The following is a 24,690-nucleotide window of genomic DNA, read 5'->3' on the forward strand; positions in this document are numbered from 1 at the left end:
AATACACTATGGGAAAAGTTCATGCCCAAATCCAAGGTCTTCCCACTGAATGGCATTACTTTTTGGTGAGAACAGACATGCTGCCTGCAGGCAGGATTTGCAGATTGAAGCAGCATGTTGGAGCACAGGGGGAAAGTATCCAGCATCCTTCCACTGCTGAAAATAGTAGCAAGAAGCAGTTGGCTGGGGAGCAGAAAATTTGTTGCCTCTTTTCCCTCATGGCACATTGGGGGAAAAATTAAAAAAATTCTATGAACACAGGATTGTGCCTAGGAAATAGAAGTCATCTCCTGCTAATGTGGACAGGACCAGTTCTGTGGTGATGCTGGAGCTGTGGAAACACCCTGGGGTCTTTATCAAGGCTGTAAAAGAGCTTTTACGTTTCATGAGACCTGTCACTTGTCACTCTGTCTGGCTCCTACTGTGGCACACACTGCAAGGAAAACCCATCCCCATCCCTGCTTGGAAGCCCTATCGAGCTAGGAGAGAAAACATCTCTCTGCTCTTCAGATAAGTTCTTTTATCTACAGTGTGTGGCAATTAGTTGGAGGAGGTTAGATCATAGAATCATTAAGGCTGGAAAAGACCTCTAAGACCATCAAGTCAAACCATCACCACCATGCCTGCTAAACCATGTCCTGAAGTGCCATATCTACATATTTTTTGGACATCTCCGGGGATGGTGACTGCACCACTTCCCTGGGCAGCCTGTTCTAATTCCTGACCACTCTTTCAGTAGAGAAATTTTTCCTGATATCCAATCTAATCCTTCCCTGAAGCAACTTGAGGCCATCGCCTCTCATCCTGTCACTAGTTACTTGGGAGAAGAGACCAACGTCCACCTCACTACAATCTCCTTTCAGGTAGTTGTAGAGAGCGCGATAAGGTCTCCCCTCAGCCTCCTCTTCTCCAGACTGAACAACCCCAGTTCCTTCAGCCGTTCCTCATAAAATATGTGTTCTAGACCCTTCACCAGCCTTATTGTCCTTCTCTGGACACGCCCCAGCCCCTCAATGTCCTTCTTGTAGTGATCGCCCCAAAACTGGACACTGTATTCGAGGTGAGGCCTGGCCAGTGCCTAGTACAGGGGGACGGTCACTTCCCTACTCTTGCTGGCCACACTATTCCTGATACAAGCCAGGATGCTCTTGGCCGAGGCAGACATTTATCACAGCAGCGAACCAAGTTGGGTGGCTCATCTCTCAACAGATGCAAACTTGATGATTAAACCATTCACACTAATGAGGAAATTATGGGTGACTAAACTCATAGTCACAGACTATTGCTAATGGCCGACTATAAACAGTATTGTCATTTTATGGTGTATACCTCAGAGTTCACTTTGTCAGGAAATGCTCTCTGAGCATCCCAAGGGGCTATGTCATGGAAAGCCGTTGTGTTGTCCGTACAGCTGTCGTACTTCTGAATTTGAGGTGAAGGCCCTTACTCTCTTAATGTCTCATCTTCCAAAATCTCTGCAGTCAATTCACCAAAGCAAAGCCCAGTCTGGGATATGAGAGGGCTGTAATCCAAGAGAGTGATAAGGGGAGGTTTGGGGTAAGGCGATAAAAAAGCCTTTTGTTCAAAACTTTGAGTAAGTGTCAGAACAGCAAGTCCTGGAAAAAAACAGGAATGCCTTGAAAAGAACATTATTTAGGATGTCTACCAGTGGAGAGTGTTGCAAATTGATTCAGGACAGATTAATTTTATGAGCCAATTTTAGATTTGCAGATTTCCTACCGCATACAAGGGAGAATTCATAGCATGTCTTCCAAACACAGCATTCCCTTGCTCCCTTGACCATATATAGAAGCAAAGTACCAAATTGGCACTCCAGACTCAGAGAGCTGCCAAGAGATAGGCCATCCAAAGTGATAAATATATAGGGGACAAGGCAAACCTGCCATATATGGCTGCAAGAATGAAACAGCATGATCTGTATTGTACGTATGCAATGGGAATGTTTGCCCTTGGCACTGGTTTTGTGGTATTTTGATTTTTAGTGATCAGGGAGTTTATGGGGTTGGGATTTTCACCTGCTGCAGTTCCCTGTGCAAAGCTGGTTTTTGCTTTTTGTTATTCCAGCTTGTAGTACGTAAATCCTCTAGAGAGTTGATGGCCAAGTTTATACTGTGGCTAATCCTTCTCAGCTTCTGCTCTCTTTTCTGGGTGCTTTGGGAGCTTAGTCATCAGTTGTTAGTGCTTTGTGTTCCTTCAGCTTTTCTGACTCTGCACATCTTGGAGAGCAGGGTAATGGCATGACGTGCAATAGAGAAGCTTTAGTCTTTTGAGAAGTGTTAATCTCCTTCTGTACTCAGTGTTGTGTTATGGGGTAATGCCTGTCCAAAAACTACACCACTTCATGGGTGCAATCCTTCTGTTTTTCCTAGAAAGGAGGATGTGAACTGTCCTGGATAATTGGTGGTCATTTACCTTAATTCAGGAAAAGCGTCTGCTTTTCAAGCAAGCAGATGTATAAACTTTGCTGAGGTAGTTGGTCACTAGCAAAGAGTTTCACCACAGCGGTTTCTCTGGTGCAGACCCAAGAGACGCTGGCTGGAATGTTGTCCTCAATTCAGCTTTGGCCCTGGATAATCTCTCAGGCACAGCTCCACCGCAGAATGGAGTAATGGAAAGGCTGCTTGTCCTCTGCGGTGGTGGTGGATCTTCTTACAGATCTTAAAGTTTTGCTTCTGCATTTGCTACTGGGGTGGTGAATCTCCAGAAATAAAATATAGACATTTTATAAGTTGAAATAATTAAATATTTTCCAGAGCTCCAGTATCTGCAAAACTGCAGTGCACGCAGGAGTCATTCCAGATGAAAGAGGTGGTTATGTGGACGTGATGCCTGTAGAAAAGAAGAAAAGTTATGTTGGCTCCTTAAAGAACGGAGTCCAATCTAAGAGGTGGGATTTTTTTTTTGTACTTTCCTTTTATTCTCAACTGTGTGTTCATTTCTGTGTCAAAGGCAGCAGATATCATCCAGAAAAGCTGGTGGTTTGGAAATATGTGACCTAACAGTGTCACTGTGAATTTTGAGACCCAATTAAATAGAGCGTGTTGTCCTGCTTTTACCTTCTACAAGTGAGTAGCTGTTTTCAGATTGGTGTGAAAGGTATGAAATATTGTTAAGCCTTGTTTTATGTCCATATTAAATTATTGTTGTTCATATATCTATCACATTAAAAGATAAGCACAGGTATTCCTGCAGCTTTCAGGCTGGCTGATGCCTTGAGGCTTTAGAATTGGAATTTCTACTCAGTTCTGGGGTGTGGGATGTGCTTATGTTTGTTAACAAATTTCCTCTATTCTCTTTGAAAGAAGCAGGGGTAAATTCACCTACAGGGAGATGATCAAAGAGGTTTTGAAGACGGATTTGCTACGCTTGTAATTTTTTTGTGGTTTCTTTTGGGCTAACCTTGCTGGTTCCAGTGCACGGTTGCAAATCAGTGCTTCCAAAATCCTACACCTCTGGATGGTCGCAATGATCTAGTCACAGCTCCTTCAGTCTTTTCTAATTTGAAGCTCTGTTTCAGTCTGTGATGTATTTTTTTCAGATATTGCTGTGATGTTACTGATTTCTCACAGCTATCTTTGCAAACTTAGGATTTCCCACTGTTGTGGGGGGTTTTGGTCACTGCTAACATGGCTCTGTCTGTTCTACATAGTTAATCTTTTCTATTATCATAAGAAATCCAAACAAGTTTGCTGTTTTTATTCTAATAATGGATATGCCAGAATGTTGTAGAGTATCTCAGAAAATAAAAATAGACTAAGACAAGAAAGCTACAAGTGTTAAATATGGGCTTCTTTAGTATAGGTCTATCATGGTCAGCATTTTGCAGTTCTGTGATTTGCAGTTCAATGGATTGGGTTTAAGTGACAAACCTCCTGTTCGTATGAGTTTTCTTCTATCTCTGTCTTGCTTTCACTTAGCTTCAATACTACCAAACAACTTTTTACCTGGATGGGAAACTCTGCCCTAGCTAAGAATAAACTCTACTGCTAGCAGTGACATGCAATATGAGCACCAGGTGCTGCTCTAGGAGGTGAGGGAAACCAAAGACGTTGTCACAGCAGGGATGAGCGTGAAGGTTTGGAAAATGTTATTTACACTCAGCAATAAGGAGCACCTTCATGCTGTGAACTCCACTAGACAGTGAAATAGCTTTTGAAAGATCAAAGTGAAAACCTTGCCCTTTAGGATGCTGGAAATAACCTTTCCTAAAGATACATACCCAAACAGGTATGGAAAAACATTGCCTTTAAGATTTACTGAGTCTTTACACTAGTTGGAATGTTTATTCTGTGGAAATATGAAATTTTGACTTTTTCCTGGGGTTTTGCAGCCCAGCAGGGCTGAAGAAGTAAGGGCTGGGAACAGCAACAACCCCTTACCCTCGCTCACACAGCCACCCCCAGCAGCTCGGAGTCGGAGTTGTCTGGGGCACCTCTGCAGATTCAAAGAGAATATCCATATTTATTGTCAATTAACATGAGCTGATCTGGCTACTCCCATTGCCAGCACCAGGAGATGGGCCAGACACGCCCCGGGAACCTGCCAGAGTATTTGACAGCTGTGTTTAGGAAAGCATGTTCCTCTTTGTGCCTGACTCCCTGCATAAGGGAGCACAGTGTTCCTTGGAAGAAAGCTAGTGCTGTAAGAGAGGCTTTTGCTTCCTTTGAATTGAATTGAAGGCATAAAATAAAAGTGAACTCATGGATTTGTGTCTCTTCTTTTTCACCCGTTGTCATTCTCCTGCTCTTGGTAGGGCCGTGTCAGCAGAGAGACAGCGTGCTGAGGCAGTGCACCCCAAAGAAATCTGGAGTTACCTGTAGGTCTGTCACACCATGAGTCCTGCAGTGCCTGCATTTGGTTCATTATGTGCTTTTTTCTTTTTTTTTCTTCAGCTTGAAGACTCCTTCAGATGGAAATGCTTTCCGAATTTTTGCTGTGAAGCAGTAAATTCCCCGGGAAGGTGCAGGTTTCTTTGGGAGAGCGCTCTGTTGATCTCCAGAGACAGGAAGGCTCCTCTGATGGCATCAGCTCTGACCATACCCTCCTTGCTGGACTCTTTCAGGGAATTAAAAAAAGAAAAGAAAAAAAAAAAAAGACACCAGGTTCTGACTCAGCTGTTCACATCTCATCGCACCCGTTCAGCTTTGTATGTTTTCGTTTTGTGTTTTTGTTTCTCTAGGGGCATTCAGCAATGATAAACTGTTCTACTTTTCAATTTACGAGAGATGTGCTACACACAACGGTGGTGACTCAATGTACAGCAGACGTAGGAATTTTGGCCTGGCCCTGGGTGGCGTTTTTAGGGTGTGACGCGTCTACTGTGATGGGTGTGAGGACGTGCACTGCTGAGCAGACTCAGAAGTGAGCAACTGTCCAGGCGCTGGACCCTTTGAAATGAGAAACTGTTCTAAAAGTTGCTTCTTTTGAGGAGAGGCTGGGCTTTGTTACAGTGTTTTTATGTATGTTTGATGTTTTCTGTGCAAAAGAAGAGAAAATTTGGTCTTTTTCCAATGAGGTGGCATGCATCAGCACCGCTGTGTATGGCTGCTGGGGCATCATGCTGGGCTACATTGTACGATGGTGTCACTTTTGGGGAGAGGACGTTCTTGTTGGCCGGACATCAAGATTTTTTGGGGACTGGAGTAGGATGTGAAATGGTGGCAGAGATCCTCGCTGCAGAAAATGAGGCCACCAGATAATCAAAACAGCAGGTTTAGTGTTTGCTGGTCAAACATTCGCAGGTATTTTGCAAGTCTGGCAACCTTTGAGAAGTCAGTGAATCACGGCTCCTGTGCTGGCACATCTCATCCTATACTACTCGCCATTTCAAATAAAATTTCAGTTAAATGCAGTGTATTGTTTTATACAGCAGTGCTGGTTGTTGTATCTGTAGTAGTTAAGTAGTGATAAAGTTAATCTTATTTCTGCTAGGAACGGTTGCATCTGTAGGAAGCGTGTTCACTTCACCTTCGTGAAGCTCTTTGTGGTGTGTGCAGTTCCAAGACTTTAAAGATACAACATACATTGAGGTAGATGAATTTTTCTGTTCAGTTTGTGTCACCAACAGACCCCAGATTTCAGTGTAAATGCGGCACCCATGAGCATTTGATGCCCAGGATGGTACGTTTTGTAAAACCCAGAGGTGTTCTAATGATGTTGTTTCATGTTTTGTTATTTTATGTCTCAACATGCATCCAAATGCATTTCAAAGCCAAGAGAAGAACCTAGCATGACCAGCTGTTTAAGGCAGGAGAGTATTCTCTGCTTTATATTGGAAATGAATTTTTAGAATTGGTCTAAACACAAATCTGGTTGTCTCTTGATGCACACACAAGTAACTGCATTACTCATGAGAAGGCAACGTAAACTTTCGTTCTTCAGTTCTTGTAAACGCGTAGTCCTTCTGCTCAATAACTTGATTGTAATATTATATAACAAATGGGAAAATGTTTCCCTTTATTTGGCAGATGTCTCATAGCTGCTCTTCTGCTCAGGCTATGTTTGGTTTAATCTAGACAGATATAAAAGCCATTTCTTCAAGCTGTTTCAAAATACAGACCAAAAATATTTATATGATTAAGCACTTCTTTAATTCTGTAAACACCATGAAATCAGCAAGAAAATTACATTTATCATTTGATTTGTCTCACCATTGGAGTTTCTTTCTCTGTAAAATCTGAATTTGGAAAGTGCCCTATTGTAAATTATGAACTTGGAGCTGCTTTGCATAGTCTTCAAAAGCGCTGCACAGCAAACCTACCTTTGGGGTGGATAGAGAGAAATGACTCTATTTATCATCTTTGATAGTGTCATCTTTGTTTATACAGTATTGTCTTCCAAGGTGTACACTATTTGCTTCAGATAGAAAAACTGAACTATTTTTTTCTTACTAGGTAAATTGATGTTAAAAGCAGCTGGAACATATCTTAAAAAAGCTGCTGGTTGGAAGTGTTTGAGATCTTGGCAGTAAGATAAGGCTTCCCTGTTTCTGCCCACTGTGAATAATTATGCTATACGTGGTCTGATTCAAGCCCGTTAAATACTGCAGCATGAATCTATGACCATCTTGGGCCAAATGGTAGCTACAGTGCTGTTTACTGAATTGGAAGGAGTAAGAGATGCGATCAGGTATTCATCATGGGCACTGCAAGAGCACATGAAATGCCTCAATGCTAACATAGGATCCCACCTCTAATATGCTGTCCATGACAACTGCGTATGCTGTAAAATGATGAAAAGAAATGTGAGGGCTCTTGGAGAAAAGTCCAGGGGATGTTGTGAGCACATAAAAATACAAACAGCTTGGGATGTATCTGCCTGACAAAAAGAGGGCTAGACAAGAATTATTATTCAAACAGAAATATCCTAAAATGCTTAATTCAAGTTACAATTGCGTATTTTTATCTTCAGCCAACTGGTTTGGATTTTTAGAAACCGATGTTAATTTAAGTCTGTATCTGTTTATTTTTGTATTTGTTGTACAAAAGAGAAATTGTGACTTTACTACACAAATATTATTTGAGGTCCTGGGTGCTATTAATTTAAACATACCTCCACCAGAATTAGGGGTGATCAGGTCCTCCAAGGCAGTCATGATATATCAATTACTTGCAATTATGTGTGCTAGCTATTCCTATATAGGTGGGACAGTACAAGTTTTTAGCCAAATATTTACTGATTTTATTTCTGATGCCAAAACATTTCTCAGTCTGATATATTTCAATGCAGCTTAAAGATGCAGCATGTCTTTGTATCACCAGATCCGTTCCTCCTTGGACCCCAGCTCAGCAGATTAGGAAGTATGTGCTGACTTGAAGCACCTGGCTGTAGCCTTGCTGAAACATCTGGTTAAAGCCCTGGCAAAGCTTATGCTGCCTGGTGGTTCTTTTCCAACAAATTTATTTTTTGAAGCCAAGGCTGTCAATGCAGACACTGCCTTTGCGGAGCACCTGGCTCAGCATAGCCAAATCTCCAGAAAACACAACCAGCACGAAAGCTAAAGCGCTTCCCCAGCTGCTGCTGTGCTGTCGGGTCTATTGGCTCCATTAATTTCTTCATTTTAACATGTTCAGCCAACAGCTGATTGCAGAGTCTCCAGTTGGTCACTTGTGCAGTCTAAATATTTAGGGCCAGTTCATAGAGTTGCTTTTTTTTTTTCTATGAAAAATGATGTATTTTACTTCCTATGTATAAAAGTTTCTTGTAAATTTTTGTGTGCCTTTGCATGTTTTTCAAGGGGCCGTGTGTTTGTTTGTAAACTATAGTTTTTTTTTCTAAATACAGAATTGTGAAACATCTTCCTCCCCCCCCCCCCCCCCCCCCAATTTCTTTTGATTTCTGGATTATTTGTGAAATAAAACATTCCCAGAATGACTGCTTCCCTTGTCTTTAGTGCTCAGCCAGAACAGGGGTTGAATTTAGAACAGCTAGTTGGGATTACTCCTGGGGACTGGATTATCCCCTGGAGAGCCCAAGTGAGATCAGGATGTGCAGAGTCTGTTCCATAAAAAAATAAAACATACTGCTTAGTACTCAGGCATTAAAAGTCAACCTTTAACTCATCAAGAACAAGATGCAGCCTTTCCTGAAACATCCTGAGAGTAAGCGAAAATCGATGTCTGTCCTTAAGTCCCTGCAACATAAGGGCTGAAGTAATTAATGAGTTGGAAATAGCATTTAATGAAGTAGTACAGCAAAATACATCTGAGATGAACTCCTTCTCACCTAACCAGGCTGTTGTTAAAAGTACTCTTATTTTTTTGAAGGGAAAAGTATACAGATTTTTTTTTTTAATCCCCCTTGAAATTTTCTCCGAGCTCATACTTGCCAACAGCACCACAAATCAAACTAAGTTGTTTCATGGTAATTCAACACCATCTTGGTTAAAGAAGCAACATGACAAGGAGGTTTACAACTCAGCCTCCAGGCAATGAGCACCATATGGCTTTTGACCAAAAATGCGGACAAAGCCATGGGAGGGAGTCCTAACTGACAAGAAGGCCATGAAATTTTATGTTTTCCATTACACATACAACAAGATCAACATAAAATACAGACGTGTTTGCGTTGCTGACAAGGTAAGACAGTTGTTGAGCTGCCAATGATTGCAGAAGAGAGTTTCGCGGCTATTGCATGCTCTGCAGTTACAAACTGCCCGTTTGAACTTGCTCATGCTCACTTTGTACTCACTCTCCCCACTCTCACTGCTGCAAAGATCTCTCTGTTGCTGAAAACATTACGGAAGATTTTCATGAGCTTAAAAGTAAGCAAAGAAGGATATTCAGACTAATGCTTGTGGTCATGCTGAGGCTGATTAGACCACCCTATTGATTGCAGCACTTGTTTGATTTCCTATTTGCTAGTGTTACAAAATGCCCCAAAATATCACTGCAAAATGCAGATCTGGGTCAGCATACGGATAACACAGCGTAACACCCAAAATTTAACATTGATATTCCTGTTCTTTGTGCTAGATTCCATCCATTTGATGCTGGCTCTGGTTTTGCTAACTGTTGTCTCCTCCTGCTCAAGCCATGTGTTTTACCATATGCTCGTCAACAACAACAAAAATGATGTCTTCAGGAGTGCTGTTTGTGAGCAATATCACAGAAAAAGCTGTGTCTTCTTTCTGGACAGCAGGTATGCAAATCAGGTAAGTGAAGACTTAGAGCAACACGCAAAGAGGTAGAAGTGAAATTTTTTTTTTCATAGCCAGGGGTGGGATCCAGGTTTGTGCTTTAGTGAAGAGGACATAAAAACTGAAAGGCTGCATGTAAGTAGAGTGGAAAAGAAAGAGAAACCCATGTGGATCCGAGTGAGGGTAGCAGTCTACAAAAGGAGTGGACCTGATAACCCTGTTTTCCCACTTTGCTGGTAATCCTCTGGAATCAGCAGGGTGCAGGGCTCTCCCAGTTCGCCGTTTCAGGAGAAATGTCTTGTTGCCTGTGGCTCTGCTTCTGCTGCCTGCTCCTTGTCCTGTGCTGAGCTCATCAGAGGCTATGTATAGCATGGGCATACCTTGGGATGGTGTTCTTCCAAAAACCCACATTAATTTATAGGATGCACCCGTGCAATGTTTTCAAAGCCATTTTGCAAACGATGGGGTTGGTTCTTGTTTATACTCAGGACCTACTTTAAGGCACTTAGAAGACATTTATGCCACTTTCGGGTGTGGACAGAGCAGTGTAAAGAAGCCTCAGTGTAAATAGAAACCACCCTTATATCTTGTTGACAGTGGTTAAAATAGGGTTACAGAGTTAAATCAACAGACAAGGTCTTCCTTATGCAGCACTCTTCTCTGCAGTGTCTGCTCCTCAGCCCTCGTACCACATGAGCAGGCCAGGGCTATATGCAGTTTCCCTCACCATCTGCTGCATAGCCAAGCACATCGTAGTGCTATTAAGTGTCAAATTGAATACAAGGATATTTATAGCGGGCTAAAAGTCAGGAGGCTCAGGTGGAATATTGTAGCTGAAAGCAGAAGCACAAGGGAGCACAGGCTTGCAAAATAAATTCAGTGTTTCAGAATGCCTTACAAGTGTTCCTTCTCCCAGGTTTGGGGCTCCTCTGGTTTAGAGACTGTGGGCAACTATGACCCCGAGAGACGACCTGCCAACAAAACACTGTCCTGAGAAGTGCTTGACACTGATACCCTCAAGTTTTTATCTTGGTAGCTGCTTCAAGGTTTGTTTTTGCACGTCCATCTTTTGCACTTATGGCAACTAAGAAAATACCATCTATGAACTATGCCAAGGGGCCAGAGTACAAGTTTGTCAGAAACAAATCTTAAAAGCAGCTGAATTTCCTTCTCTACCAGCTTAACGGGCTTTGTGAGTTGAAAAAAAAGAGTAAAACCTGATAGATTGGCTATAGGAAGGTGTTTGATACCATCTCACTTGATGTGCTTGTGCTTAAAATACGGTTTAGATGAATGCAAGGGGGCTCCAAAACTGGATCAGTAACTGTGTGTGTCTGGAGAGCAATTCTCAGTGGCGGCTTTGCAGATGGACCTGTGGACCTCCTGCCACATCTGAGGTGAAGTACTGGGGACAAACCTAGAAAAACGCTGATGTGAAATGCTGACAAGTAGTGACTTAGGGCATCCCTGTAGGGATGTCAGTGAGCAGAGTAATCCAAACCGAGTGTTGGCTGTTGGAGAATATCACAGACTGCTGAAATGCGGAGGAGGCATCTCGTACTAGTGCCAGGCATGTAGCAGCAGCTGAGGACAGGCTTTTAGTGGGAAGATGGAGACCATGGAAATTTTCTCATCTGCAGAGTCATGAAACAATCTCAGGTGTCTGAGGGCAGCCAGCCAGCTCAGCAGGCTGTGTTTCCAAATACATGAGTGAAGTTAAGCTGTCTTAAAGCATTACAGCAAAACAGATGCAGGGAGCTAAGTAGCCTACTGCTGATAAATGGTTTTCTGGCAAACAGCTTGTTTATCAGAAAATGATGATTTTTCTAAGTCCAAAGCATCAATGTGAATTTGTCTGGACACCAACCATTTCAACAAGAACAATAATATTATGAAAACAGTTGAGTTTTGATGACCTCAAAACTCTAGTCTAGACCAAGAAAAGGACTTTAAAAGACAACTCTAGTTGATATTATGGACAGTTCAGAATGTAGTTCCAGAAAATGCTTGTGAGCCTCTTTTGAGGATAGCTGCTGGAAAAGTGGCCAAGCCCTGGCCCTTTGGCCACATGCAGAGCATGGCATGATGGTGAGGGCTCGGTGTGGAGGGGGTCCCTGGCCACCCCGGGTGTCCTGTGCTGACGCAGAAGAAATTTGTGTGAGGTCTCTGCTCTTCTCTTTTATAATCCATGACTTCAGATAAAATTAATGCCAAGTACCCAAAAAAGGGATTGTGTGTGCTCTCTCGCAGCCTTTTCCCGTAATCTGAATACAACGTTCAGCTGTGACAGTTTTGCCAGTAAAAGAGAGGTTTTTCCTTTGCCTTGAGATCCAGATTTAAAATTAGCTGTGTCTCAGCAGAGCCATCAGCAGAGATCCCTGCCAGCCTCAGTGCTTCGTGTTAGAGGTTCAGGGCCATAAAAGAGCCCAGCAGCCCAGTTTAAACAGTGACCAGAAAAGTTTGTTCAGGGAGGGATCCCTGGCCATTAACAACAGGAGCCTCCATTAGCTCCTATGTCGAGAAAACCAGTCAAACTTTATAAAAATACTTCCTAAAGTAAATATTAGCGAGTCACAGATACTAAATATTAATAATTCATACATTGGGAACAGAAATATTAGCAGGGTCTGTAAAGCAGGTCTTTTTTATGTGTAATATTACAGAATTGGGTATGTGTTCTTCTCTCTTATTTTTTTTTGTTTCGCATGTGCCAACCTTTCACATCTGAGATGCAGGCTTGGAGCTGCTCTGAGGTCTTGGGTCAGCAAAGATGGTTGGTGTCTGAGTCTCACGAGCGGAGCAGCTTGCCTGGAAGGGATCCAAGCAGGGAGGGCGTTGAGCAGCACTCCTCATCTGGGGGTCAGTAGCGGGGCACTCCTGGGGAATCGGAGGGTTTGACTCCATACTTGCAAATTGCAGATAAATGAGGGGTTGTTTGCATTGCCAGACTGACTTCTGGAAAAAAACACAACCCCAAACCAACCACGTTTATGCAAAATTTATGCGACCACTCAATCCCCCAAAGCACTTCTGTCGCATTAAGGCACAAAATGGAGCAAGAACCACCCCCCATTTTTCTAGTGAGGCAGTTTCAAGTGAAAAGTGGTTTTGTTGATCAAAACAAAACAAAAAATTGAGAGTTTTAAAAAGTATATTTTCAGTTATTTCAGTATTTCAGTAATTTCTTTTAATGTTTGAAAGCATGATTTCTTAAAAGTTTGTTGGCACTGAAACACATTAATGGAAAATTTTAATTAGTTGGTTGTATTTTTTCGATTTCCCGTGGTGTATAACCGGTATTTGCTTGCTAATGGTGGAGACTGGGGTCTTGTCTGGGTGAAGGGGGCAGTAATTTTTTTGTTGAAATTGAAAAGTAGTGTCAAGTAAAAAAGAAAAGAAAATTTCAGGCAGAACTGTGAAGGAGAAAGGTTTTTCTCAGGGGAATGGAGCAAAAAGGGGAGTGAAGAGCAAGGGACTATGACAAAGACTCAAACTGGACTCTCAGGCCTTATTTTTGTCAAATCTGAAGGCAGTTTTGTGTTGGAAGTTGAATGAAAGCCAGTCACCAAAAACCAGAGGGGTGAGTGGAAGTCAGGAAGTGAGGTGATCCAGATGCTTTGAACCACCACAAACACATTTTCCTCTTGCTCCCCAAAAGAAAAGCATTTTGTCGTGCCAGTTATGAAAGACTCCACTTCATCATCAGTGCCTAATTTCATGATGCTGCACCATGGCTCTGCAGCCCATTCCACCAAGACTGGTCCAGCGCAGTGGTGGGGAGCCTGCTGGCACTTAGGTGGTCCCAAATGACTTCTTGCTTCTTGTTCCTCAGCCCCTTTAAGCCAAACTCCAGCTTTGCAAGGACTTTGTGAGAGCTTTTCGCTCTGAGCAGTTGGTTCATTATTTAGCACACACATTAGTTTGAAGGTCTGCACCTCTCAGTGGCAGCTTTTCGGTCCTGTGCAGCGGTGCAGATGGAGGTCCTTTTCTGGGAATAGGGAATGGATGTCCATCTTCAGATTACACTTTTTGCCCCTGGATCTACTCCGATGCAAAGAGAAAAGGCACACTGTGGCTTTAGGGAAAACGTTACTGAGCTAGGAGTTGTACTGGTACAGAGATGCCAGCAAATACACGTTGAGCTGGTTTTCTCTTTCCTCTTAGCCTGAGGGTCTCAAGGGTGTAGGAGATAAGTCCTTGTCTTCCAAATCTGCTGAAAGTTTTTCTACTGAAAGATCTCACATGATGCTAAAATTGCCTGAAAATACTGAGGACGTGTTTCACCCTTCCCCTGAAAGCATGAGGAAGAATACCACTGTCAGCTCTGCCTTCTTCCAGGAAAACCATCTTCTGTGAGAAAACAGACTGCAATACTCCACTTCAGCTAAATACAACAGAAAGGAAATTTCTCACAAGGAAAGAGCAGCCACAAGTAATCTAGCTTATCCTGAGCTAACATTCAGGCTTTCTGGAAATTAATGGGCAGTTTTCCAGCTTGGTGAGTGGATAGACAACACGGCTGGTTCTTCTACCTCTGCATATCAATGGCTTCCTGGCATGCCTTCCTCAGAGAAATTGAAGTGGAACAACTAACTCAGCTGGTCAAATGGCACTGAAACACACACAAACTGGAAAACTGCTGAGCATTACAAGCCTGAACCAAAAAAACCAACTCCTCCTGTTACACCGATGGCAGATATCATTAGTTTCATGCTTGATTACTGACAAGTGGATGGTTGTTTGCAACAACACCATTTGTAGACCTGGTTTAAAAACCCACGTGTTGAGGCACACTGGTCTCCTCCCTTGCTGGGGTGCAGTGAGGCTTTGTGTCCTCATCAGCTGCACCCCATCCATGGGAGCATCTCAGGTTTTGTAGATGAATAAAGGAGTCCTTCCCACAGCTAGGGGTGTGCAAAACAGAAGGAAATCCTATTCCCACCAACACCTTTTACCTACCAGCCCTCTGGGCACAGTAATTTTGGCAGATGTGAATTTCTCATCAAAGCTCCACTTTGTGTTGAGCTCTTCCGTTTCTTCTTGTTACTGCCTGTAGACAAATCAAGTCTTCTGTGGTCTCCACCTTTAATTAAAAGCAGATTGGAGACCCCTGGGACTTGCACACACACTCCCCTTTGCATTCCCCCTCCATTCCCCGGTGGCAGAGAGGGCCAGGTAGGGCTGTGCTGAGCATGGAGGGCAGCGGAGGCAGCAATCTGTAGGCATGGGCCGTGCTCAGAGTACAGCATCACATTAACGGCAGGGGGAAGTTATTGCTGGGAGAGCAGGGTGGCAAGAAAACTGTTAGAAGAGGAAGCAAAAATGAACCACTGATTTGTTTTTAATGAGCATACTGAAAACTGCTGTAGATTTCAGCATTTGTTTTGGCTGGGACAGGAACACCATATTGCAAAGGGTGCAAAGACACAGATCCCCTTTCTAGAAGAAAAGCTCACAAAATGCTTTCAGGATCTCTTTTATGGAATCATTAAGCCTGGGTCTGAGCTAGTCACTGCACTTCTGCCCCACGTTTGCCTGCTCGGAGTTCGCATTCCAGTTCTGTACAAATTAGAGTCTCTAAACCAGGCAGGTGGGAAAATGCAGATTTTCTGGCACCTTGGTGAGGGTGTCTTTACCAGACAAATGATTTCTGCTATGGAAGAAGCAGGATAGGAGATGGCATCAAACAATGCCTCTGGTTGTTGATGGTTGTGCTGTTACAGCTGACATTAAGAAAAAGGTGTGGGCAATGTCTCCTGTGGGTATCCACAGGGCTGTGGAATGGGGTCTGTAACACAGGCTCACCGATGAATTTTTGAATTAAAGGGTCATGAGTGCTCCTCACAATTTGTTGGAGGATATTGCATGGCAATAAAAGAGGCAGCCAGGTGCCACACAAAGCCCACAGACTTGAACCACAGCTGCATAAGTCCTAGTCTGCAAACTGCACTGCTCTGATTCATGTAGATGTGATGCTCTGTTTGGTAACAGCCACTTGTTAAATTGCAACTATCTAGATGCTCATTTGCTCATTTATTTTATTGAGATCTGCTTTAGGCTTACTGTTAAATAACTGCAGAGTGGTGGTGGGCTGATGTGGAGCAATGTTGGAGCATTGCGCCATTTGGTATTTGAATGGAGTGTCTTGCACAGAAAGTCCCCTCTGGGTTCAGTAGTACTTTTCCTGAACATAATCATTCCTCATTAAACTCCATTAGTCTTCTGGCAGCTCGGTGGCTTGGACACCAACCCTTATACAAGTGAGTTAGCAGATGATGAGACGGCATCACACCTTACTCTGCAACCCCATCGCAAGGTGCAACATGACCTTTTAGCATCTTAACATATTTTATGGCAGAAGCAGAAGTTATGGAACAGGAAAGGTGTTTATTATTCCAAATCTAGAATCAAAGCATTGTGAGAGATGACCTGTGATGCACAGCAAAAGCAAGAAGGATGTTTCCAAGTATGTCTTGACTTCAGACGAACAGGATATTACTGCTATGTGTCTGACAGTGATTACATCCTCTTAGATGTTCGGTCACTCTTCCTCCTCACATCAACTGGGACAGCTGTCCACAAACTTGTAATTTTAGCAGGACTTAGAGCTAGTGCTCTAGGCACATGGGTATAGTCTTCTTTGCATTCGGTAGCTAATAACAAGACAGGAGGGAATAAAATGAACTTTTAAGAAGAGAGATTACTTCTTGATGAAATATATGAGAAAAGCAAGAAAGTCTCCAGAGAGCATGATATAACTATCGCAGTTCTTGACTGTACCAAGAGGATACAGTCATGGAGGTCTTCATGATGTGCTATAGGAAATGGGCCAGGAGGTGAATCAGCCTTCAAGTACCGCCTGTCAGCAGGAGCTCATATTGCTCTGGGTCAGTGAGACAAGAATTCTGGACAGGAGGGCTGGGAGGAAGAAAGGTTGCTTGTCTCTTTATTAATGAGGCCAATTATTCCCTCCCAGAAGTAGGAAAGGCAGATTTGAAACCTCTTTCCAATAACGTCAAAGATATTATTACATTGTTTGTAGCCCTATTTGGCTGATTCAGGATTTCCAGAGTTTGTGCCTCATCACAACAAAAGCAAGAGCTGCTCACATCCTTGTTCATCCAGAGGAACCTATCTTAACCATGAGCTTTTTGATCCAAAGAAACTAGGGCCATGTGCTGAGACATAGAAAAGGCAGCCACACTTTGAAGCTTGCTAGATTTTCCTTCACTGTGCTTTTACTCGTGTTGGATCCCTGTACACAGCCCAACTCCTGGCTTTGGGAAAGAGAAAAAAGTATTGCCTGCTCAGAGAGCCAACTGCTAGCAATACACACAAACAACCACGCTGGACGCTCAAGTTCCTTGTGTGAACGATTTCTAACTAAAATCTCCCATCAGTAGTCATCAAAGGATACAAACCTTTCCATAACAAACAGTTCCATATCACACATTTCACTCTACCAGTCTTGTACTGTCCTTTACCCCTTTCTTATCCTTTCTGACACAATGTCTGCTAGTATCAATCTGAGATTTATTTCTGGAATGAAGATAAAATTGCCTGGTAAGACTCAAAAAAACATGTTAACTCAGGACATTCTTTTGATCATAGCACAGATAAACATAACTCTGCTTTCTCCTTTCTGAATTATTTGCACTTAGAAAGCAACTGGGTTTTTGTCAATGGACAGCAGAGCATGCAGTAGCTCTTTGTATAGCACAGAAGAGAGGTGCACAAGTCATTTGGACAGCTTTGGTGCCTGCTTCAGCAATTTTTGTCTAAGATGTGGCCATTTTCTGATCAAATTTTTTTTGGTGGGAAAGTTGAACTTCTGACACCTGAATTTTGTGGCATTTTAAGTAAGGAGTTGACTTTTTCTCTGGAAAATTTTAGTTCTTTCCTGGGAAGATGAGAGCACGCCCAAGCTTAGTACTAAAGAAAGTCACGTATTACTTGAAATACTTCTTCCATGCTCCAGGAAGCTGGTGGGCAATTGCCATGTGTTGCTCTTTTGCCTCCAAGCAGTCCTATAGGTGTGTCATCCTAAATTCTGACATTGAGTGGTATGGCTTTGGACATTAGGAGAGAGAAATCTTGCATTATCCTCTGACAATTACTGTAGTGGGGTACTTCTGATTTTGATGGAAATATGGCCTTATTGGGTACAACCTCTCTGCCTTGTGATAAACCTTTTGATCTGTTTTGATGTCTTGGAGAATCTGCGTAACTGGTCCCAGGTATCTGGGAAATACAATTTGTAATCCTACTTCAACTTCTTAGCCAAATGAATGAGAATCTTAAAGGAATGTTTACTCTCAGAAACTCCTTTTCACTAACAAAAGAAAACTGGTATTCTGCTTTGTATTTGCAGCACTTGAATACGTGGCTCAGGCTGTGTTCTTGCCTCTAAGTTATTCATGAGACTGAAACTGTAAATGACGTGTTCAGGGTTTGAATCGGACACTCAATTTTTCAATGCACAGTAAACCTTCACGAGTAGTATCTGGGGTGGTGTAAATTGGCACAACCTCACTGCAGTTAACAGACTTACTTCATATTTTGGCTGCAGGTGTTTACAGCCTAAAAAACCACACACTGTTGCTGCTAACAGAGTAAGATATATAATGTCATACATGCTAAACCCAACCCCATATTCTAGGGCAGTTAGACTAAAAGCAATCTCATCACTGTCTTCAGGTTCAGAACATGACCTGGTGGGGCTTGCAAGTCTTAGCTGTGAATTATGCCATTGCTGACGGTGTTTCCCTGTTACGATTGGAAAGGCTACATGGATTCAGGCAGAGCTGCCCTCTCCCAGGGAATCACATGGGCCTGGAAACAGAAATAAATTTCATACAGTATTTTGTCTGACTGATTGCTTGCTTCTCTGAGGTATATGGTGTATCAAGAGACCAGCGGCAGCAAGTGCATCACTCTTCACTTGCTATTATGTTATTTCTAGATCCTTGCTTGGTTAACAAAGAACAGAAATCTGATAAAAGGGTTGGATGAAGCACAGGATAAATTCAGCTATTCTGCAGATGTGAAATGACAGAAAGTCATTTGGTTCTGTCTCTTTAAAAACAAACCGGCTCCTACACTTCTTCAGCATGCAGCCTCTTAAGCACTGTCACAGTCTCTCGGCTCCAGTAGGAAGAACAAATATCATCCCCATGCTTTCACTGTTGGAAACCCATCTGCAAGAAATGCATTTTAGGCTTTGTACATGAATATATTTTTCATAGTCTCAGGGCTCTTTGTGGGTAAAATGGTGCAAGTAGAGCATTTATGATGAGCATAACAGCTGTAAACAAAACGGGAAATGATGTTTAATAGGGATAATGGAACACTGAACCTGACTTTGTTGTTACTAATCTGTTTTCTTGAGCTGAATTTCTGTGAAGAGGTTGTCAAAGAAGTTCAAGGATTTCCTATGTGCATTGTCCATTGGATGAACTCATTCTCTTGGCCTTCAGGTTTCTTCACTTTTCCTGGCACGCCCAACTGGAATTGCAGGTAGATGTCATGAGAGAGTCCCTTCAGCTTTCCTGATGGAAGAATGATACCTTTCTCATGCCTCATGATTCCTGTGCATACAAGGCTAAGACACATTGCTGCTGTGCTATTGTCCCTTGCCCTTTTTATCTGTTGCAAGGCTTCTTGGAAATACTCTCTATTTTCTCTTTTGCTCTGCTCTTTATATGGTGATACACTGGAAGATATTAAACAACAAAACAGCAAAGAGGATATGTTTTATATTATTCTGTTTATAAGAACACTCTTGATTGGTAAATAGCTACACCCTTCGTAAGTGCTTCCAATTTTCTCTTTGAAAGATGAAACAAGAAATGTTTTCAACAAGCAGCTCTTTTTTTCAAGCATTTTTCTTGTTTTAGGATACCCAAATAGTTTGAAAATCAAAATGTTTCCAGAAAACATGAAAGTTTGGGCACACTTTTTTTTTTAAAGCCATGCAGACTTCAAGCTGTGACTATAAAGACTTGACTGTTCACAATGCTGAATGCTTCACGCTGAGTAGAATATCTTTCAGTATGGGAACTAACGTGTGATCTGTAAAAAGACATAGCAGCCTTACAAAGCCGCTTGCACAAGAGACTTCACTTGGTTTTTCTTATTAAATTCAGCAAAAAGCATCTTGTATAACGAACAAGTAGCTTGAGATATACAGGGAACAATGGTACCTTCAGACACATGTCAGTGGCCTGGAGTAAGATACTCTTGTGATAATCATTTCTTGGAAACAGATGACCAGACCATGGCATTTCAGTGTCCCTGCTACATTGCTCCCAGCAGCAGGGAATGATCACAAAAAGCTCTTATTTACAAGCTTGTGCCTGCCCCCTGGCAGAATTTCTGAGTGCATGTCTGAAACTTGGTCCCTTTTCCCAAGTGCAGCACAGAGGTGGGATTCTCTTTGACTTCACTATGAGACAACTTGAAAAATTAGGTCCAAAAGTGAGGTGGCCCAGACCCAACTTGTTCTAGGTTAGCCTTACATCCTCATGAAAGGCTTTTTGGTCTCGCTGTAGCTGGGATGGGTTCCTCTAAATGTCTGTACTCTACTGTATCTTTCTACACTTCCAAAGAGAGTTATTTCAACCCATTTAAAAGTCACTCTGAGAGTGGTGGGGCTTGGCACATCTGTTTTCTGTGCCCAGGACTTCCTGCTGATCTGGAGTTATTGGCTGATTACACAAAATAGTTTACAGATTTAGACTGTTTTGCCTTAGAATCTTATTTACTGTGACCCTTCAATTAAGGTCACAGTAAGTAAGATTCTGTCCCGGGTTCGGCCAGGACAGGGTTAATTCTCACCGGGATCCCGGCAGGGGCCCAGCCGGGGCTGACCGCCCCTGGCCACACGGAGCAGGGCGTTCCGCACCGTGTGCCTCATGCGGGGTTCCGGGGGGGAGCGGGGCGGCGGGAGCGCACTCGCGGCTCGGGAGCTGGCGGAGGTGCGGGAGGGCGGCTCTGTGGTGCGGTTTGTGCTGTGTTTTCTCCTCGTCTGTGCCGCTGCTGTCCCTGTTCCCTCTGGCCGCTGCTCTGTTGCGCTGCCCTGTCCCGACCCGCCGGTCTCTGCTGCTCCTGTCCGCTCTCCTCCGCGCCCCGGCGGGGGGAGGGGCGGCCGCGCCGCGTGATCGTTGCCGGCCGCAGCCAAGGCAGAACAAATTCTAAGGCACTTCTTGGCAAAACAGACTCTTAGGAACTAGTCATATTGAGAGTAATAATTTGATTAGAGAATGAGAAACAGGATTGGGAAGAGAGGAGCTTGACCTCAGCAACAAAATGCACATAGCTGCTTTTTTTTCTCGCTTGGAAACTGGTGTGCAAAAGCACAACTATAAAACATGGCCAACATTTCAGCAGGCCAATGCAAACCATTTGTGCTTCTTGTCATCTTGACATCTGCACAAAGTTTTTTTTTGCTTTAAACTTTTGGGCCAAATCCTCTTGCTAGCATGCAATACGAACAGGTTGCAGCATGAGGGCTGGTGCTGAGACCTTCCACTGACTGGAAGTGCTGGAGGTGCCCACAGAGGTGAACTGACTATGCCAAGTTGCGGGGGTGTTCAGCTCCTCCAACTCCAAATAAGCTTTTGGACACTACTAATCAAGAAGAGTTGAATTTAAGGGTATCTGCAAGCTGAATGTAATTTGGAAGAGCAACAGGGGCAGGTAGCCTGGGTGATATTGTTGGAATTAGTTGAAATTGGAGTTGGAGAGAGGCTGAGTACTTTGCAGTACTTGTTTTGTTGTTTACTTAGAAAATCACACTAAACTCCCAGTAGCAGATCATTTTCAAACTCTCAGCGTCTGAGTTAGAAAGGAAATGCATTATCCCAAATGTGAATGCTTCCAGTATCACAGGAAGTGCCAAGTGATGTTCGTATTCTTGTTATTCGTTCTTTTTATCTTCCTGCAGGAGGAAGGCTGTCCTTGGAGCAGGGCCCATACCCTTGGATCCTACTGATGAGGTATGAATAAGCTGTCCTTTCGTTTGCTTGTGAGGATGCAGGATGCAGCTGAGAGGGCTGGGAACTACGAGGACAGAACCAGAGAGAATGCATCAGCATGGACTGCAGCTCTGTGCCTGGTGGGAGCCCTCTGTGTCTGTGTAGAGGTCCCAAGAGCAGCACCGAAGGAAAAAGCAGCCTAACCCCAGTGCTCCGTCATCCTCCGAGGGAAGAAATTCTTCCTCACGTTCAGACAGAACTTGCTGTGCTTCAGTTTGTGCCCATTGCCCCTTGTCCTGTCACTGGGCACCACTGAAAAGAGCTTGGCCTCATCCTCCTGACACCCACCCTTCAGATATTTGTAAGCATTTATAAGGTCCCCCCGCAGCCTTCTCTTCTTCAGGCTGAACAAGCCCAGCTCCCTCAGCCTCTCCTTGTAGGAGAGATGCTCCAGTTCCCTCACCATCCTGGTAGCCCTCTGCTGGACTCTCTCCAGTAGCTCTTCATCTTTCTTGAACTGGGGAGCCCAGCACTGGACACAGTACTCCAGATGAGGCCTCACTAGGTCAGTGTAGAGGGGAAGGAGAACCTCCCTCGACCTGCTGGCCACACTCCTCTTGATGCATCCTAGAATGCCATTGGCTTTCTTGGCAGCCAGGGCACACTGCTGGCTCATGGTTAACCTGTCGTCCACTAGGACACCCAGGTCCCTCTCCGCAGGGCTGCTCTCCAGCAGGTCCACCCCAAGCCTGTACTGATGCATGGGGTTGTTCCTCCCCAGGTGCAGGACCCTGCATTTGCCTTTGTTGAACCTCATCAGGTTCCTCTCTGCCCAACTTTCCAGCCTGTCCAGGTCACGCTGAATGGCAGCACAGCCTTCTGGTGTATCCACCACACCTCCCAGTTTGCTGATGAGACCAAACTGGGAGGTGTGGTGGATACACCAGCAGGGTCTATCTTCTGAGGGAATGCCTCTCAGAATAAATATTCATCAAATAGAAATGTGCACTTCAGAGTCTAAGAAGAGATAATTATATTGCATTGACTGTGAAAGGGGCAATGGGCACAAACTGAAGCACAGAAAGTTCCGTCTGAACATAAGGAAGAATTTCTTCCCTCGGAGAGTGACGGAGCACTGGAACAGGCTGCCCAGGGAGGTTGTGGAGTCTCCTTCTCTGGAGATATTCAAGACCCGCCTGGACAAGGTCCTCTGCAGCCTGCTGTAGGCAGGAGGGTTGGACTAGATGACCCACAGAGGTCCCTTCCAACCCCAACCATTCTGTGATTCTGTGATTCTGTGAAAAGGAGGACAGCTCATTAACTTTGATGGGATCTCTCATTTTTTACAAGCCACCTGAAGACTTATCCTAAAGAGGTCAGCTCTTAATTAAAGTAAGGAAAGTCTGTGTTATGGGAGGAACAAGTAGGCTAAGCCAGTTCAAACTGATGTTAAGGGCAGCCACCTGTGATGTTATGTTGTTGGAACTGACTGTATGAGAAGCACCAAGAAGATACTTGGTTTGTAGGGATCCCACAAGCCCCTCCCAGTCCTGTTGTCCCATCTGAAAAGTAGGGTTTGATATCTCCAGGTGTCAGCATTGCTGCTCACTCTCAGTAATCAAATTCAATAGCCATCCTGCCTTTCTTATAGATATATGGGTTTAAGTATGTGTCTTTATGAAAATTTTTCAGAGCTGTAATTGACAAATCATTGTGTGTGGCTGACCCAGCAGAGCTAACATCTGTCCAAAACTTCATTTTCACGAATGAGAGTACATCTGTTCTTGCTGCTTCATCTGTTTTTGAAGGTAGATCAACAAATGCATTACGGTTTTGATCTGACGTAAGGCCAGTAGTCATCTCTTTCATCGATCACCCTTATGTCATTTGCTCGATTTAGTAACAGTTTTGTTTTGTTTTTTTTCTCTCTTTCATTGGTGAGTTGCTGAAGTAATGTTTGCAAAATATTTGGGTTACATGTGGCAAAGCATGAAATGTAGCTCAGGATGAAGCACAAGCTGGCAAAGGTTTGCTGTGTCAGAGATCTTTGGAGTATAGTCCCTTGCATGACACCTGCAAACGAAAACCAGAGTTGTCTGAGTTCACGTCACTGGAGGTGACCCTGAGTGTTACCTTATGCTAAGAGGCAGCTTCTTCCTTTTATTTTTTTTTTGAGGTGGTTCCTGGGGCTATTTTTGGTGGCATTGAGTGGAAGTCTTCTCAGGGTAGAGGTGCTTTGCAGCATTGGACGCCAGAGCTGGCTCTGGCAGCACTGGTGAGGCTGGATGCGTGGCTGCAGAGCTGTGCTGACAGAGGAAGGGAAACTTTTTGAGAGTTTGCTTGAAAGTGTTTTTTCACATTTGGCAGCTGGACAAAGCAAACAGACACAAAACATCATTCTCTTGAACATTATAGCTGGTCCATCTACCAGAGGCTGTTAGAAATGATTGTCCTGAATCTTTCTTCTGTCTTAAGCCTGGAGGACTGATGTAATTTGTTTCCCATATAATTTCATGACCAAACTATACTCTGCACAAGATCTTATCATTTCCTCATACAATAATAACCGAATCTTTTCAGTTATATTGCATTCCTCTATCAGTGCAACTGACATCCTGTTTGCCTTCCGTGCTGCAGCTGCACATGGAGTTGAAAACTTCAGGAGTATTGTCTACAGTCTCCTAAATCTCCACTATAATTTGCTAGCTGCAGTCCCTGTCAGCTTTTACAGCACCTCCCATCTGGATCAGGGGACAGATTGCTTCAGGAAACATTGCCCAACACGATTACACGTCATACAGTCAAACCTTGGTTATTTGCATCCTACCTAGGAAAGCAGAATTTTTCCAATGCTGGGAGCTTGGTATGTCCCCTGAGGTTTGCCTGGCACTGCAGGAGCGCAGGTGTTGCAAGAATTTTGTAAAGCACGGGCACAGTAGGGGACAAAAAGAAAATCAACATTTGTAGCTTGTGCAAGGGAAGCTTTGGAGGTTGTTGAGGTCACTAGTGGGGCTTCAGGGGACTTTCAGCTCTTGCCTCAATAATATATTTTGTCTC

General features: G+C 43.6%; 1 protein-coding gene across 2 annotated transcripts in view; it reads left to right on the forward strand.

The window, feature by feature from the left end:
- The window catches only part of CRISPLD2 (cysteine rich secretory protein LCCL domain containing 2), a 32,346-nt gene extending 24,026 nt beyond the window's left edge, over positions 1-8,320 (forward strand). For both annotated transcript variants that reach the window (XM_075433924.1, XM_075433925.1), the window contains exons 14-15: positions 2,775-2,908; positions 4,914-8,320. In XM_075433924.1, the coding sequence (XP_075290039.1) occupies positions 2,775-2,908; positions 4,914-4,968 (189 nt within the window). In that variant the 3' untranslated portion in view covers positions 4,969-8,320. The remainder of the gene's footprint in view (positions 1-2,774; positions 2,909-4,913) is intronic.
- Positions 8,321-24,690: the final 16,370 nt, after the last annotated feature.

The sequence above is a fragment of the Opisthocomus hoazin genome, chromosome 12 (genome assembly GCF_030867145.1).
Source record: "Opisthocomus hoazin isolate bOpiHoa1 chromosome 12, bOpiHoa1.hap1, whole genome shotgun sequence".
NCBI classification, from domain to species: Eukaryota; Metazoa; Chordata; class Aves; order Opisthocomiformes; family Opisthocomidae; genus Opisthocomus; species Opisthocomus hoazin.